Genomic DNA, 15,983 nt, shown 5'->3' with positions numbered 1-15,983 from the left:
AACCAAACACACACACAGACACACACACACACCACCCCCCCCCCCCAGGAGGACTTCGCTGATTCCTCACTGAATACAGAATCCCCCTGTAATGCAGGAGACACAGGTTCAGTCCCTGGGTGGAGAAGGTCCCCTGGAGAAGGAAATGGCAACCCCCTCCAGTATTCTTGCCTGGGAAATCCCATGGACAGAGGAACCAGGCGGGCTACAGTCCGTGGAGTTGCAAAGAGTCAGACACGACTTAGCAGCTAAACCACCACCACTACCCCAGGAGGTGTCCTGAGCACTGGGGTCCTACATGGACTTCATTTGCTCTCTCTACCCTTCCTTCTTTTCTTCTGAAGTCATGTAGGAAGTCATACTAAACCCAAACTCCTGACAAAGTCCACATGTGCGCTGGCTGCTGTGATGGGCGAACAGTGCTCTTGTGACAGACAAGGGCAGGAAGCAGCCGGGCCCTGTGGGGGCATCCTGAGGCTGACACACGTCCAGACCCAGGAGGAGGCCTGGCAGCATCTCCCCTCCAGCAGCAAGAGCATCACTCCTGAGTTCTTTTGAGGGTGAAAACCCAAAAACCGGGGAGAAATGCCTCATCCCCAGTCCAGGGTGAGGGACAGATGGTGAACCCCACATTCCCAGCCTCTGGGAGCAGTGGGAACCGGCAGCAAAAAGGAGCAATAGTCTCAAGGTTCCTTCTTCCCACCAAATGATCTTCAAAATTCTCAGAAAGTTCTTCAGGAGGGTGGACTTCCCTGACAGTCCAGTGGTTAAGACTCCAAGCTTCCAACACAAGGGGCTCAGGTTCGATCCCTGGTCAGGGAACTAGGATCTCTCATGCTGCACAGTATGGCCATAAAAAATTAAAATGAATGAAAGAAAAAGGACTCAGAAGGGCGCCAGCAGACGTCCATCACTAAGAGGACACTGTTTAGGCGGTGAGTTGTAAAAGGAAGAGCTTGTCACCCAGAGTGGTGTCACGAGGTGAACACAGGCAGGCCTGAGGGCTGTGCCTGACCGTGCACTCCCCCAGGCATAAACAGCAGCTGGCAGGCAGAGGGGAGAGCCCGCTGAGGCCCTGACACTATGCGGGCAGCCAGCCCTGTGGTGTTGACAGATTTTCTTCCAGCACATAACTTGGTACTTTTTTTTTTTTTAATCTGTGATTGACAGTAGGAGACCTGTCCTGACTGCCTCTCCATCCAAACTGACCCCATCCCATCCCACCATGCCCTCCCTGCCCTGGTATTGACCATTCCACCGGCCAGCAACCATTCCAGGCTGGCCTGACCACTGAGCAGATGTGTCTTGGGTCACAACTGACTTCTAGAGCCCTTGGGGCCAGCTGCCTACAGCCCATGGGGTAAACGGCCCACATGGTACTCTACTTCCTCCTTCAAAGGAGGAGGCTTATTTAGACGGATTCAGGCTCAGAGAGGTGGGGTGAACTGCACGAGATCACACAGTGAGTGAACCAGGGCCACGATGGGAGCCACAGCCTTGCCTGTAGCCCTGCCTGGTCTCTGGGTCTCTGTCTCAGCCACCATGCCCCAGTCTTTGGCCAGCATCTCTCTAGATGTGGGGCCCTCACGTTGGCCATCCCCCGCCCCCATCCCGGGCCGGTAGCCGAGCAGCCTTCTCCACAGGTGCGTGGAGATGCTGATCAAAGAACAGATGAGGAAGTACAAAGTGAAGATGGAGGAGATCAGCCAGCTAGAGGCTGCTGAGAGCATGGCCTGCCGAAGGCTTTCTCTGCTGCGCCAGAATGCTGTGAGCTATGCTGGGCGGGGCTTTGGTGGGTGGAGCTGGGCGGGGGCGGGGTTCGGGCGGTGGGCGGAGTCTCACTTGTCTGCCCAGCGCACACTTCCAGCACACATCCTTGGTCACAGCCTGACCTGGGGCCTCGTGGCAGCATGGTTAGGGGCCAATTCCTCACCTCGGCCAAAAGACCACCATCCTAGACCAGCCTCAAGGTCGGCTGTTCCTCTCAGCAGTGGGGGAGAAACCTGTCACCTACTTGGTAGGGTTCTTGGTCATTCTCCAGCCACAACCCTAGGCCCCGCCCACAGGGAAACACCCACAGCAGAAGAGGCTTAGGGTGGGGGGGGCGGAAAGGAGGATAAGGGGCCAGTCTCAGGTTCCTGTGGGAGAACCCTGTCCTTGTCCCCACAGTCAGACATGCCTTATGCCCATGACTAACACTTATGCCCTGGTCGTGGCCCTGTGTGGTCACCCTCTCTTCATCTCTCCCCCAGCCATGGCCTCTCAAACTGGGGTTTTCGTCTCCCTATGAGGGGGTCCTGGTATGTACACCTACGGTCCATCCTCCTCACATGTCTCCCGGTGCGGTGCATGCTGGGGTTCCTCTTGGCCCCTAGGGTCCTCGTAGAATAGGCCGAGCGTGTCCTAACCTCCGGAAGTGCATGCTGGGGAAACCTCATTGCCTGCTGATCGCCTGTGCTGAAGACAACTAATCAGCCAAGTACTGGCCATTGGGTCCCCGCATGATCCCCAGAGAAGCCTAAGCCTAGATTTCCACGTCAGAACTAACCTCCCCCAGAGCTGCTCGTACCACCCTGTCCGCATCTGCAAGCACCCAGAGGGGCTGGCCAGACATGCTGCATCTCTTTGCAGATGAAGAACCCCAAGGCCCGGGGGAGCAGCAGCAGTGGCCCGGAGGAGCTGGGGGTGCTGCAGGAGGAGGAAGCAGCTGGTGGTGATGAGGATCGGGAGAAGGAGATCCTAATCGAGCGGATCCAGTCCATCAAAGAGGAGAAGCAAGTGTCGCTCTGATCCCTCACCACCCTCAGCTGCCCTATCTGGTCTCCGTCCACTGGCCCCTCCACTAGAGGGAGTCTGGCTGTTAGGAGGTTGATGGGCTAGGCTCAGCCCTGTGGTCCAGGGTCCAATCTTGGGGCACTGCTGTCCTATAACACAGCCTAGGACTGTTTAAACCCCCCACTTGGCCATCATGGTGGTCCACAGGGAAAGGAGAGGACACAAGGATGATGCCTGAACCTAAAGTTGGCCTCAGCTAGGGTGATCCACCAATTTATTGTCCAGTCAGGGTGGAAGTATGAACAGAGATGCAGTTGACAAATTATGCCAGGAGGTCGGGTGTAATCCGGGCCACCTGGGCACCCTGTCCTTAGGAGTAGGCTGGGGCACTCCAGACAGAAGGGACAGCATGTGCTAAGGTCCTGAGACAGAAACTCCTCGCTAGCTAAGTCACAGATGCCTGGTTTCCCTCCAATCTGACCCTTTGCTCACATGAACTTCACTGAGCCAGGGGCATCTGGGGTGGGGTGTGGTTTGGGATGCTAGGGAGCAGAGAGTCCCATCAAGGAGCAGAATAACCTACTCTGTCCCCTACTGGCCTGGCACTTTTCCACGGGGCAGTCCTTCACCATGGAGCAGGCTTGGACACTGTGCCCCCTTCATCCCCAGGGAGGACATCACTTATCGGCTGCCAGAGCTGGACCCTCGGGGCTCCGATGAGGAGAACCTGGACTCAGAGACGTCGGCCAGCACCGAGAGCCTGTTGGAAGAGCGGGCTGGGCGGGGGGCCTCCGAAGGTCAGTATTAAGGTAGAGTCTGCTTTTTTCCTTCCCGTGTCCACACCCAGCAGGCCCCCGGGCGAGGGTCCATCTGCCGGTCCTGAAGCTGCAGTAACCCTGCCATCTGTCTCTCAAAAGGGCCCCCCGCGCCTGCTCTCCCCTGCCCCGGCGCGCCCACCCCGAGCCCCCTCCCCGAGGCGGCCGCCCCTCCTCGACGAAGGCCGTCGTCCTTCATGACGGTCAGAGTGAAGACCCCCCGGCGGACCCCGATCATGCCCACGGCCAACATCAAGCTTCCGCCTGGCCTGCCCTCCTATCTCCCTGGCCGGGCGCCTGGTACCCAGGAAGCTGCCACCATGGTGAGGCGCCGAGAGCCACCGGCCCGCCGCCCAGACCAGGTACACTCCGTGTATATCACGCCAGGCACTCACCTGCCCATTCAGGGCCCTCAGGAGCCCCTGGACAAGGATGATCGGCCGCCTGGGGCCAAGCGGAGGTATTCGGATCCCCCAACCTACTGCCTGCCCTCTTCCTCGGGCCAGGCCAATGGCTGAGGGCCCTCAGCTGCCAGCATCCGCACATGCAAGGATGGCCCAGTCCCCGAGCTGGGCACCGGAGCTCCAGAGCCAGCATTCAGCAATCTGAGAAGGATCCAGAATGGAAAGCTCCGAGAGTGATGTGAGGTGGGCACTGGCTCCAAGTGAATTCAGGCGGGGAGAGGCTGGCTGAGGCCTGGCCACCCTTGCTGAGCCCCCACGTCACACGGAGGCGCCCGATCAGAGCACCGAATCATGGCAGGCAGCCCAGCATCTCCCAGCTCCCCTTTTGTACGTTTTCAAGGTCACTGTTTCTTTGTGTGTGGTTTACATAAGTTTAAACTGTAACAGCCTTAACAGAAGACCAAATTGTTTTTATATGTGTATGTACAAACTTTTATATTAACTCCCTGCATCTTCCTTATAACCTGGATGTGAGTCTTCAGAGCAAGCCCACATAGCCGCCAAGCTTCGGAGGCTCAGACCCACGCTGAGGGACAGCTGAGGGGGCCGAGGGCAAGGACTCTGCATGAGGGGTTTGGACACTTGTGGCCCCTGACTGCCCTGTACTGCGGCCCGGCCAGTGGCTATCTGGCCCATTCAAGGGAACAGTGGAGCCTTCCGTGGTGATCAAGACTGTTGGCTAGAGCCAGGACACACGATGGTAGGCAGCCTCCACTCCAGGCACCACAGACCTCACATTATTCCAGGGATACGCGAATGTGGCCATCACTCCTCGGTCTGTTGTGCCCCGGACAGAGAAGACCACCTTGGCACTGCCAGCCCCATGTGGCAGAACAGGAGCCCGTAACTCAGGACCGTTCACGGGTGGGGAGGGCAAGGCCTGGGCTTGTATGTCTCTGCAAATCTACAGTGACAGTCTGGGCATCTGCAGAGAGGGGCATTCCCCTCTCAGGCTCAGCCCACTCTCCCAGCACCTGGACACACGGTGCCAGGTCTGGGACAAGAGACACCCACAGGCCATGTGAAATAAAGAAAAAGTGCCTAAGAGGTGTCTGTATTCAGTTCCTACTCAGACAGGCTCAAGGGTGGGGGCGGGGGTCAGACATGCAGCCTCAGCCAAAAATGGCGATGGTGCAGAGCAAGGATTGAGCCCCTTTGTCTGGGAGGACTTCCATCATTCCTCCAGCCAAGTCCTGTTGGAATTTAACACAAGCGAAGTGGGCTTATTTTTTGGCTGTGCCATGCAGCTTATAGGATCCTAGTTCCCTGACAGGGATCAAACCCACACCCCCTGCAGTGGAAGCTTGACCGGACCACCAGGGGAATCCCTGGAAGTGCTTCTTATTGATCCAGAAAGCTGCGGAAGCAGGCAGCTTATGGTAGAGTCACATGAAGTGAGGACAGCCTGCTGTCCTGGGAGCTGCCTCCTGTCACGCCTAGCCCTTCCCCAGCAGGGGCTTAAATGTCAGCTGAAGGGGCCATCTGCCTTGTGGGGTGGGGAGTCAGTCCTGGTGGATCCACTAGAGCCTGAAGCAACAGCACCACCACCATCACCACCAGTAGAGAAGCTCCCAGGTTGCAACCAGATCGGCAGTTGTAATTGGTTGGCAGATGGGGTTTGTAGGTGTGGGGGAGTTAAGAGACTGTGACAGACCTGAGTTTAAGTGGCACATGCTGAAGTTGGTGGTCTAGTCCAAGGCCACACAGCTGGGATGGGGTGGCCTGGGATTCAGACCCTGCCCTGTCTGGTTCATGCATGTCTGGATGTGTGCTCAGTCATGTCCGACTCTTTGCCACCCCATGGACTGTAGCCCACCAGGCTCCTCTGTCCATGGAATTTCCCAGGCAAGCATACTGGAGTGGGTTGCCATTTCCTTCCCCAGGGGATCTTCCTGACACGGGGGTCGAACCCGCGTCTCCTGTGTCTCCTGCACTGACAGGTGGATTCTTTATCACTGAGCCACTTGGGAAGCCCTGTCTGGCTCTAGAGCCGCTCCCCGGCACCACCACCCCCAGCCCGCCACCCCATCAATAACCTGAGTTTGAGTTTAGACTCATCCACGGTACTTACAGGGCACCAAGGCCACTGATGTGACCTGAACACAGGTAACCTGAAGGATGGGGAGATAGTTGAGGGATGTACACCAGACTTCAGCCCCTATGATGTCCCCATCCTCACTCGGAGGGCCCACAGAAGGAGACTCGAACAAGAGGCCTTGACTTCTTGAGGACGCGGGTGGGGTTCTGTCCACGGGGGTCTGGGCGTTGAGGGTGACCCAGCCACACCTCACGCTCCCAGGTTTAGCTCATGTCACTGCCAGACCGTAGGGGGAACAGGTCCAGAAAAAGTTAAGAAACTCGCAAAAGGCTACGACGGGAGGTGGAGTCAGGGTCAGGGCTGGGACCGGAAATAATAGCCCCTAAGTCTTGGGTTCCTAAATCCCAGGTCAGGGCCTCTCCTCGTGAATTCAGAGAAGACTGCCTGGATGCAGAAGGCTCAGAGTGGGAAAAACTCAGGAAGGAGTGGAGAGAAGGGTACGAATTTTGAGGAGGGGGAGTAATGAGCACTTCACGCTTTGCATGTGGGTCTTCTGGCACCGAAGGACTTGATCCTTTCAACCTTTCCGGAAGGATCAAGACGCTCGCAAGAATAAGCAAGCGGTTCATCCCGGAGTAAATGCAGACGGGATGGTGTCTCGCATTGAAAGAAGACATTACTTCCGCCACCCTAAACAAGAATGGGACAGCAAACGAACAGGGCACTTCCGACCGGAAAGAGGCCACGGAGGGCACTTCCGCCATCTCTTAAGATGGCGCCGGCGGAAGGGGCGGAGTACCACTGGGTGGTGATGGCAGCGTCGAGGCTGGAGCTGAACCTGGTGCGGCTGCTGTGCCGCTGCGAGGCGATGGCAGCGGAGAAACGGGACCCGGACGAGTGGCGTCTAGAAAAGGTAGGGAATCTCGTGTTTCCTCGTAAACCCCGAATCCAAGAGAGTGGTCCCCGCATCTAGAGGCCACCGGGCCCGAGTCCCCCGCCTCGCCAGCCAGCGTGGCCACGCCCCTTCCGGTTGGTTCCGGCCACGTCCACCTGCTGCTCTCCCGCCTTCTCCCTGGGGCTCAGCTGGTCCCTCCCCCTGATAATTGGCTCCTCCTGTTTCAACCCCGCCCCCATCCTGGCCTCGCCCCTTGTTGGCTCTGATCTCTCTAAGCAGGATGTCGGGGTAGGGGGGAGGACTGGGCTGACACCCCCCCCTTTTTGTCCCCAGTACGTGGGAGCTCTCGAGGACATGCTGCAGGCCCTGAAAGCACAGGCGAGGTGAGTGCAAGCGGCCACAAGTGGTTCAAAATTGAGTCTCCTACTGGAGACCAAGTTCCCACTAAGAACCTCCCCTCAACTGGGCACAGTAGGCTTTCCTTTTCCTCTTCTCCCCTTCCAGCAAACCGGCTTCCGAGGTGCTCAATGAATATTCTCGGAAGGTAGATTTTCTGAAGGGAATGCTGCAGGCAGAGAAACTGGTAAGCAGGGGCACTTCTGCCTGGTCAACCGTCATGCTCACCTGGGGCCTGCCCCTCTGGTGACTGCTCCCTTCCCGCTTCTGCAGACCTCCTCCTCAGAGAAGGCACTAGCCAACCAGTTCCTGGCCCCTGGCCGAGTACCAACTACAGCAAGGGAACGGGTACCCGCTACGAAGACAGTGCACCTACAGTCACGGGCTCGGTACACCAGTGAAATGCGGAGTGAGCTGCTAGGCACGGTAGGGCTCCCTCCCTAGTCCCGGGAAAACTTCAGCTGGGGACAGGACTTTGTGCATGGAGGTGGCCAGAACAACAAACACTTCCGGTGCAGGGACTAGGATACCCAACAGACAGGACCTGGACCATCAGACAAGGCTTCCCAACAGACAGGCATCGTGGCCAGGGCTTTACTAGATTAGTAAGAGTTTTGGTACATGGCAAAAATGGCACATCTACACTTAAAAGCCCCAGAGTTGGCCCGGAGCAAGGTTTGGCCCCGCCTCACCACACATAAGTGAGTTTTTTCAGCTGTGAAATAGGATGACAGATACTTCTATGAGCACTTTCTGTGGATCTGAAAAATACCCTTCAAAATATGAACCCTTGTTTTCAGTTTATAGATGAGGAAACTGAGCCTCAAAGGTCATAGGACTTGTCCAGGGTCCTGATTGAGGGTGGGGAGTTTCTGAAAGCAGAAAGGACAGGTCTGGGGGCATGGCATGGTTGGTGATTCTGTGCCTCTCCTTTTTTCCCACAGGACTCTAGTGAAGGTGAGACAGCATGAGCAGAACAGGACTCAAGGCCTGGGACATACATGTATTCTTAGTGCCCCACATCCCTCGTGCCTAACCTGGCTCCCACAGGGTGTGCACAGCCCGGGGAAACTGTGCCCAGGGGCCTTACCATACTTGAAGAGGGTGTCAGGACAGAGGAAGGGGCCCTAGAGGAGACAGAATTGGACACTCCCAGCCCAAGTGACTAAGGCTGGCTAGAGGGGGGACCTGGGGCCTGGGGGAGCCCTGATGAGGAAGACTTCCTGCACCTGCTGTGCGACAGACAGAACGGGAAATGGCCTTGTGAGTAGCAGACACATCCCGGGCAATGGTCAGTAAACTGGAAAACAGCAAACCATTTCTTCCTTTTTGCCTGCTTGGCTTGTTTTGCTTTCAGAGCCTGAACTGGACGTGAGGAAGAGAACGTGAGTATCTTCAGCCCTTGGGCAGCATTGTGGGGAGAGGGGAGTTGGGCAAAGCTTGGACCACTAAAGCACAACCACGAGCATCTAAACACCAATCAGGGGAACCCCAGTGGTCCAGTACTGAGGACTGTGTGCTTTCACTGCCAAGGGCCCGGGTTCAATCCCTGGTTGGAGAAAAAGATCCTGCAGGCTGAGCGGTGCAGCCAGTAATAATAATAATAAAATTAAAAAAAAAAAAAACACTTAACGAACAGCCACTTCTGAGGATGCTTTTCCCAGAAGCCAAAGCAAAAAAGGAGAAAGAACCCCAAGCAGCGCGGTAGCTGGAACTATAATCTCTAGGTCCCTTGAAAACATGTTGGTCTCTTCCCTCCTTCCCCCATCCCCTGATCTCATACCCACTGGTCTACCCATCTGTGGGGTCAGTGGGGCATCAGGGCCCACACCAAGGGATGAGAAGCAGTCAGCAGCCGAGCTAGACCTTGTCCTGCAGCGACACCAGAACCTCCAGGAGAAGCTGGCAGAGGAGATGCTCGGCCTGGCCCGGAGCCTCAAGACCAACACACTGGCTGCCCAGAGTGTCATCAAGAAGGACAACCAGGTATGAGGACTCTGGGAACCCTAGAGCCTCTGGTTTGGGGCATCAAAGAAGGCTTCCCAGAAGAAGGTCCCTATGGCTGGGACTTAGCTGGATGAATAGGAGTTTGGCAGAAGTCAAAAATGGCATTCCCAGAAGAGGAAATAGCACTAGCAAGGGCCAAGAAGTATAGATTTACCCCACTGCAGTAGAAAGAGGCAACACTTGGACCCAGTCCTGTTGACACCTCCCCCTGCCTCACCCACAGACCCTGTCACACTCACTCAAGATGGCTGACCAGAACCTGGAAAAGCTGAAGACGGAATCCGAGCGGCTGGAGCAGCACACACAGAAGTCGGTCAACTGGCTGCTCTGGGCCATGCTCATAGTCGTCTGCTTCATCTTCATCAGCATGATCCTCTTCATCCGCATCATGCCCAAACTCAAATAAAGACTTGGCCTGGCCTGTGTCACCTGTGCTCTCTCTGCCCTCCACCCTGTCCAGGGGTGATACCTTTTGGGGTTGGCAACATGATGGGAAGGCCCTTGGAGCCCCATGAGAGCTGCAGAGAGTACAGGACCAGGGGAGGAAGGAGGTCAGGCAGCTGGGGGAGGTGAGTCACAAGCCTGCCTCCCATTTCTGCTCCCCGCCCCCCAGGTACCTACTTCACACTGGACAAGGCAGGGCCCATAGGGGCCCCAAGAACTCCCAATCTGATGGAGTCAGAGCCAAACACATTCCTGTGGAGTCAAGGTAAGGTCTGGAGGGTTGAGGAGGAGTGGGCCCATGCCTGGAGGTCAGCCTGTAGGAAGGGTTGAAAAGTTGTCTCTTTTGAGCTATGAACGACGCCGGGATTCTTGGCCTCTGGAGGAGATGAATTTGATCCAGAGCCAGTGACAAGGCTTGACCGCTCAGAAATTTTGTGTAATAAAGTTTTATTAACTTGCTAGTTTTCAGCAAGAAGTTAATATACCTATTAGTAAGCTGCTAATTAGAGAAAAGGAAATGTCTGAAAACTCAGAGTGGCACCCGGCCCCTCACCCACAACATGCATTTTGCGATAACACTGGCACAAGGTGAGTCATCCCAGGCCATACAACAGTTGACATGGGGACTTCCCTGGTGGCCCAGTGGTTAAGAGTCTATGCTTCCAATGCAGGGGGCCCAGGTTCAGTCCGTGGTCAGGGAACTAGATTCCACACGCCTCAACGAAGACCTCTTGCGACCAAATAAATTCCTTAAAAAAAATTGACGTGAATCTTGAAGAAAGGCAGATTTCCAAGCAAATACACAGTTGCATTAACATAGCTTAAGAGAACATTTCCGTGAGTAAAACATGCTGGTTTTCTGAGTCTTAGGCAGAACCTACTTGATGAAAGACAGAGTCTAAGGTAAGTACATAGTTCATTAACATAGCTTAAGAAAAACATTTCCATAAGAAAAACGCATTGGTTAGCTCAAGGTTTGAGAAGAGTTAATTTCAGGTGGAACCAGGTGTCATCATGGCAACACAAAATTTTTAAAGAAACCTTTTAATTTTGCATAGAGAAGGGGAAAATGTCTGACACTTGTAGTTTGTTTCCTCCTGCCACTTAAGAGAGAGAAAAAAAAAATGTCTGACACTTGCAACCTATTTCCTCCATCTGGGGACCCCTAGCCTTCCTGCCTATTACCCTCTCAGGGTGTCAGTGCTGGGCTTTCCTTGGGATTGAAAGTGGTAATTTAAGAGACAAGGCTTAGCCCAGCCACAGCCGAAAGTCTCAGGACACTGCAGGTGCTTCACACAGTCACTCAGCAAACACAAGAAAATCAGTGGCGACCCTGCCTGCCCAGGTCATAGTTTGGGTGGGCGTTGGAGTTGGGACCCTGGAAGGGATCATGGAGTATGAGTCCAGAGGAATTATGGGTCCTGGGTTCTGCTTATCCCCACTCCAGATGTCAAGAGCAAAGTCTGTGAGAGGAGTGACTGAAGAAGCTTGGAAAGGAAGGGTGGACAGAAGGTGCCTGTGGAACACGCATGGAGTTGTCCGTGTGGGCCCCACCCCCACTGCATCAGCATAGGTGTAAAACCACCACTAATACCTTTTAAAATTCTGGTGGCAGTTTTTAAAGCTTTATGAAAGCTCTAGTGGCAACTCTTTAAAAATAGACCATAAGAAGGAGGCTCCTGCTTGTGACTCAGAGATGGTTCAGTATTAGGAAGCATGTTAATAGCCGTATTAATGCATCAGGAAGCAAAATCAGAGTGAAACGGTACTATTCACAGCATCCATTACACAAAGTCTCAATTAAAAATAACGAGCATTTCCTCATTGAACGGAAAAATCTCAAGCCAAAGGCAGTGTTGAGTTTAATGGGCAAATACTAGAAGTTCTACCGTCAAAGTGAAGAAACTAAACTGAGCTGGAGTGGAGGGATACTCACAGTCCACCCATCTCCTCCAATGATTTAATATTGTCTGGAGGTGCTAGTCAATGCAACTAGACAACAAAAAAAATGAAAGAAGTAAAATTACTCATAGAAGATAAATTTGTCTATATAAAAAGATCCAAGCAAACTAAAACAGCTAGCTATTTCAGTAAGAAAATTTAGTAAACCAACAAGGGGGTTAATGAATATTTAAATTAACTTCCTATATGCAAAAAACAAAGTTGCAAAATATATTGGAAGATCCCATTTATAATAGTAACAGCAAAGATACACTATCTGGTTAAATCAACACCCTTAATATATAAAAAGCTCCTAAAAGCCAACAAGAAAAAAAAATTTTGCAGGAAATAAACAGGAAAACAAATACAATGGTTTCTGAATTTTTTCACTCACCAGATTAGGCAAGATTTAAAACTTTGAAAGTACATGTACAGGAAACTGTGATGCCATTGAGGTTGCAAAGGTTGTGGGAAAACCAGCTGATTAGAGCATTATTGGCAGAAGCTCACTGAAAAACAACTTAACAATTGATGCTGTTCAGTCTTTAAGTTGTGTTCGGCTCTTTGTGACCCTATGGACTTCAGCATGCCAGGCTCCTCTGTCCTCCACGATCTACCAGAGTTTGTTCAAAGTTATGTCGGTGATGCTATGTAACCATCTCATCCTCGGCCACCCTCTTCTTTTGCCTTCAAACTTTCCCAGCTTCACAGTCTTTTCCAAGTCAGTTCAATCTGTTTGACAATCTCTCTCCAAATTAAAATACACAGGTCTTTCCCCCGTGGATTCTGGGAAGTTTCACTTCTAGGAATTCATCCTACATAAGCCTGCACAATTGGCCAAAGAAATGTGCCCTTGAATCTTTTTTCTATAGTATTGTCCGTAGTAAGGAAGATTTGTCATTGACTTCGAATCTCTCCGAAAGGAGATACAATTAACCGTGGCCTCTGGGAATAAGGGTGGGTAAGAAATTCACTCTGCGCTACGCTTCTTTTCTATGTGAATTCTCTAAACATGCCTCCAGTGCTTATTTAAAGAACTATTTTAAAAATATAACCGCTAAGTAAATAGATGCGATTCCCTGGTGGCTCAGACGGTAAAGCGTCTGCCCGCAATGCGGGAGACACGGGTTCGATCCCCAGGTCGGGAAGATCCGCTGGAGAAGGAAATGGTAACCCACTCCAGTACTCTTGCCTAGAAAATTCCATGGATGGAGGAACCTGGTGGGCTACAGTCCATGGGGTCGCAAAGAGTCGGACACGACTGAGCGACTTCACTCACTCACTCAAGTAAATAGATAAGTCGGTGCTGCTGTTCAGTCGCTAAGTCGTGTCGGTCTCTTTGCGACCCCATGGATTGCACCACGCCAGGCTCCACTGTCTCCCGGAGTTTCCTCAGACTTCTGTCCATTGAGTCGGTGATGCTGTCTAACCATCTCATTCTCTGCCGAAAGTTCTCCAAATAAACTGAGGGTCAGAAAGGGTGAGTTACCGGCCCTAAATACACAGCAGCTAGCTTTCTCCGTCAGTCTCACCGCCAGGGTGTGGGTCCGCTTCCGGGTTCCCCCGGCCCGCCCCCTCACCGCCAGCCCCGCCCTATATACCGAGGCCCCTCCCCTGGCAAGCGGAGCGACCCAGACAGTGGACTCCAGCCTGTAGTTAATGCACCACACGGACTTCGGGAGCGGACCTAGAGTCGGAGCCCCAAACACTGGGACAGGTGACCCCAGGCAGGAGTGGTTCGTGCGGGCCGCCACCGGACCGGAGATCCCAACGGTCTTCTCGGGGGTGCTGTCCCTGGACTCCGCCTCGCCCTGCGGGAGAGATTGCGGGCCGCGCCGGGGTTAACGCGAGCCAATCCTGGGCTGCGCGGTACGTAACGGATTATTTGCATAGCGCTCTTCCGGGTTACGCAGCCGGCGGCGGGCCTGGGGCTCCCTGAGGCCAATGGCGTGCGTCTATGCAAATGAGGGCGGAAATTGAGAAAGCGTAACGGGTAAAGTAGTTGGCCGCTCCGGGAGCCGCCTCCCAGTGAGTCCTCCCACCGTCCCACCTCCAATTATGTCCCCCTGCTGTGTCCACAGTCCGCCCGCCGACCATCCCCGCCACACGCTGTTCACGGCTCTCCCCGCAGGACCCGTACACCTGCCCGGGGACGCCGGAGCGGCGCCGTCCCCAAGCCGATGCCCACCCGAGAGCCCCCCCGGACCCATGGCTCCCGGGGGAACCTGCAGACCCGTCCGCCTGGCCCTGGCCCTCCGGTGAGTCTAAAAGGGAGGAGGGTTCCGAGGCCGAGCCCAGGCATAGGATTCATTTCCCCCTCTTTAAGGGATGCCGGCTAACCCTCGTTAACTCCAAATCATGATTCCTGCGCCTTCTGCAGCGGCTGGTGTCTAGAGGCCTCAAACCCAGCGCTCCCCCAACTGTGTACCAGCCCCAGCCCGGAGCCCACAGGACAAAGCCCAAGAAGATTGTATTTGAGGATGAACTCCCCTCCCGGGCCCTCCTGGGCACCAAGAAGTCTACTAGAGCCATCTGCGAGAGACATGTGCCTAGGCCCCACCCCGTGCCTGACTATGAACTGTGAGTGGTTCCTAATTTCATGGAACAGGGAAGGGGCACTGAGGCTGGGACTTTGACAAGCGAGTAAGAGTTTGGTGGTTTAGTCGCCAAGTTGTGTCTGACTCTTAGGACCCCATGGACTGTAGCCTGCCAGGCTCCTCTGTCCATGGGATTCTCCAGGCAAGAATACTGGAGTGGGCTGCCATTTCCTTCTCCAGGGGATCTTCCTGACCCGGGAATCAAACCTGGGTCTCCTGCAGATTCTTTACCAACTGAGCTACAAGGGAAGAGTAAGAGTTTACCAAATAGTAAAAAGAGAAGAAGGGCATTTGGGGCAGGGAGCCCAACAGAGACAAAGAAAAGCAAATTACAGTGATTGTGGAAAAGATTTCTTTCCACTCATACTTTGACCCCCTTTCAACCTGGTAGTAAGTACCCACCAGTGAGCACTGCAAAGGATCGGAGCCGCTATGCTGCGGTGTTTCAGGACCAGTACCCAGAGTTCTTGGAGCTCCAGCAGGAGGTGGGCTCTGCACAGGCAAAGCTCCAGCAGCTGGAGGCCCTGCTGAACTCACTGCCCAGACCCCGAAGCCAGGTCAGCACCAGGTGGAAACCCTCACCCTACATCCCTTGCAAGTGGCCTAAGCCTGGCCTCTGGAAGCCCAATGGGTTCAGATCTCTGGGCCTCTTCCTCGTCCAGGCTGGGCGGGCACCACATCACATGGGCCAAGGTCAGCCCTTGACAAGGTCCACCTTGTCTGAACCTGTTTCCCCATCCCTCCTTGGGTCCTGTGCTCCCTGAGCACCCGCTTCCTTCTCCTCTGGCAGAAGGAGGCCCATGTTGCTGCCCGTGTCTGGAGGGAATTTGAGAAGAAGCAGATGGTGAGTTGTGCCTCTTGAGTCCTACAGCCTGGCCTTTGCACCACCCCCCGCCCCCCCCTCCACATACTCACACTCCCATGAGGCTGGGCACTTGTGCCCAGTTTCATGGAAAGAAAACTAAGGTTCAGAGAGGAAAAGATGAAAGCTCAAGCAGCTTGAGAGGCATAGGCCAGACTGCCATAAAGACTTCCCTGGATCTCACCCTGCTCAGGACCCCAGCTTCTTGGACAAGCAGGCTCGCTGCCATTACCTGAAGGGCAAACTAAGGCACCTCAAGACACAGATCCAGAAATTTGATGACCAAGGAGACAGCGAGGGCTCTGTGTACTTCTGAGTGTCCTGGCGAATAGAGGGAACCAACGAAGTGGGAGGCCCTACGCTGCCCTTCCTTCTTTTCTTCCCTCCTGATCTTTGCTGTTACTGTTGCCCAGCCTGGGGTAGCCATGCCTGATTTTAAATGCCTTCGCCTTTGAGGCCTAGATCTGATGGCCCCTCTTCCAGCAAGGCTTCCCAGAACCTCCTGCAGGACTTCCATGGAGACCCTACATCCCAGTCCATCCCCTGGAAGTGGGTCCTGCTCTCCATTCCAGTGGAATAAACATTTATTAAGTACCTACTGCCACTTAAAACTCCTGGTTTCACTCGTCACCAAAAAATTGTTCTTCCTGAGCAAGGGAATTGGCCAGGGTCTCTGAGTAGACTGTGAACCCTAGTCTATCCAGGGGGCTCCAAGAGTCTCAAATGGCTTCCAAGAGTCTCCAAGAGTA

At 54.2% G+C, this 15,983-nt stretch overlaps 3 protein-coding genes across 21 annotated transcripts in view; all 3 read left to right on the top strand.

Moving 5' to 3' along the window:
* MYO9B (myosin IXB) overlaps positions 1 to 5,099 on the top strand; it is a 107,095-nt gene extending 101,996 nt beyond the window's left edge. For 9 of the 15 annotated variants that reach the window (XM_061421660.1, XM_061421654.1, XM_061421665.1 and 6 more), the window contains 5 exons: positions 1,644 to 1,767; positions 2,253 to 2,300; positions 2,632 to 2,778; positions 3,449 to 3,572; positions 3,693 to 5,099. In XM_061421660.1, coding sequence (XP_061277644.1) covers positions 1,644 to 1,767; positions 2,253 to 2,300; positions 2,632 to 2,778; positions 3,449 to 3,572; positions 3,693 to 4,108 — 859 coding nt within the window. In that variant the 3' untranslated portion in view covers positions 4,109 to 5,099. The other 6 variants (XM_061421667.1, XM_061421664.1, XM_061421663.1 and 3 more) reach the window with 2 other exon arrangements.
* A 1,747-nt stretch (positions 5,100 to 6,846) lies between these two features.
* Positions 6,847 to 9,810, top strand: USE1 (unconventional SNARE in the ER 1). The gene is made up of 8 exons (XM_061421695.1): positions 6,847 to 7,005; positions 7,321 to 7,370; positions 7,492 to 7,570; positions 7,657 to 7,809; positions 8,328 to 8,340; positions 8,741 to 8,768; positions 9,195 to 9,369; positions 9,614 to 9,810. Exons 1-8 carry the CDS (start codon positions 6,865 to 6,867, stop codon positions 9,794 to 9,796), a joined length of 822 nt encoding a protein of 273 aa, XP_061277679.1. The 5' UTR covers positions 6,847 to 6,864; the 3' UTR covers positions 9,797 to 9,810.
* A 104-nt stretch (positions 9,811 to 9,914) lies between these two features.
* OCEL1 (occludin/ELL domain containing 1) lies at positions 9,915 to 15,828 on the top strand. 5 transcript variants are annotated; one of them, XM_061421690.1, is made up of 6 exons: positions 9,915 to 13,644; positions 13,907 to 14,033; positions 14,156 to 14,355; positions 14,764 to 14,929; positions 15,163 to 15,216; positions 15,428 to 15,828. In XM_061421690.1, the coding sequence occupies exons 2-6, from the start codon at positions 13,956 to 13,958 to the stop codon at positions 15,548 to 15,550; spliced, it is 621 nt and encodes a 206-aa protein (XP_061277674.1). In that variant the 5' UTR covers positions 9,915 to 13,644; positions 13,907 to 13,955; the 3' UTR covers positions 15,551 to 15,828. The 5 variants fall into 5 exon arrangements, with proteins under 5 accessions (XP_061277674.1, XP_061277672.1, XP_061277676.1 ...); XM_061421688.1 differs by having other exon boundaries at positions 13,857 to 14,033; XM_061421692.1 differs by lacking the exon at positions 9,915 to 13,644 and adding an exon at positions 13,673 to 13,768.
* Positions 15,829 to 15,983: the final 155 nt, after the last annotated feature.

The sequence above is a fragment of the Bos javanicus genome, chromosome 7 (assembly GCF_032452875.1).
Source record: "Bos javanicus breed banteng chromosome 7, ARS-OSU_banteng_1.0, whole genome shotgun sequence".
In the NCBI taxonomy this organism is placed as follows: Eukaryota; Metazoa; Chordata; class Mammalia; order Artiodactyla; family Bovidae; genus Bos; species Bos javanicus.
Note: the sequence above shows the minus strand (reverse complement) of the source record. Positions and strands in the feature narration are given on the sequence as shown.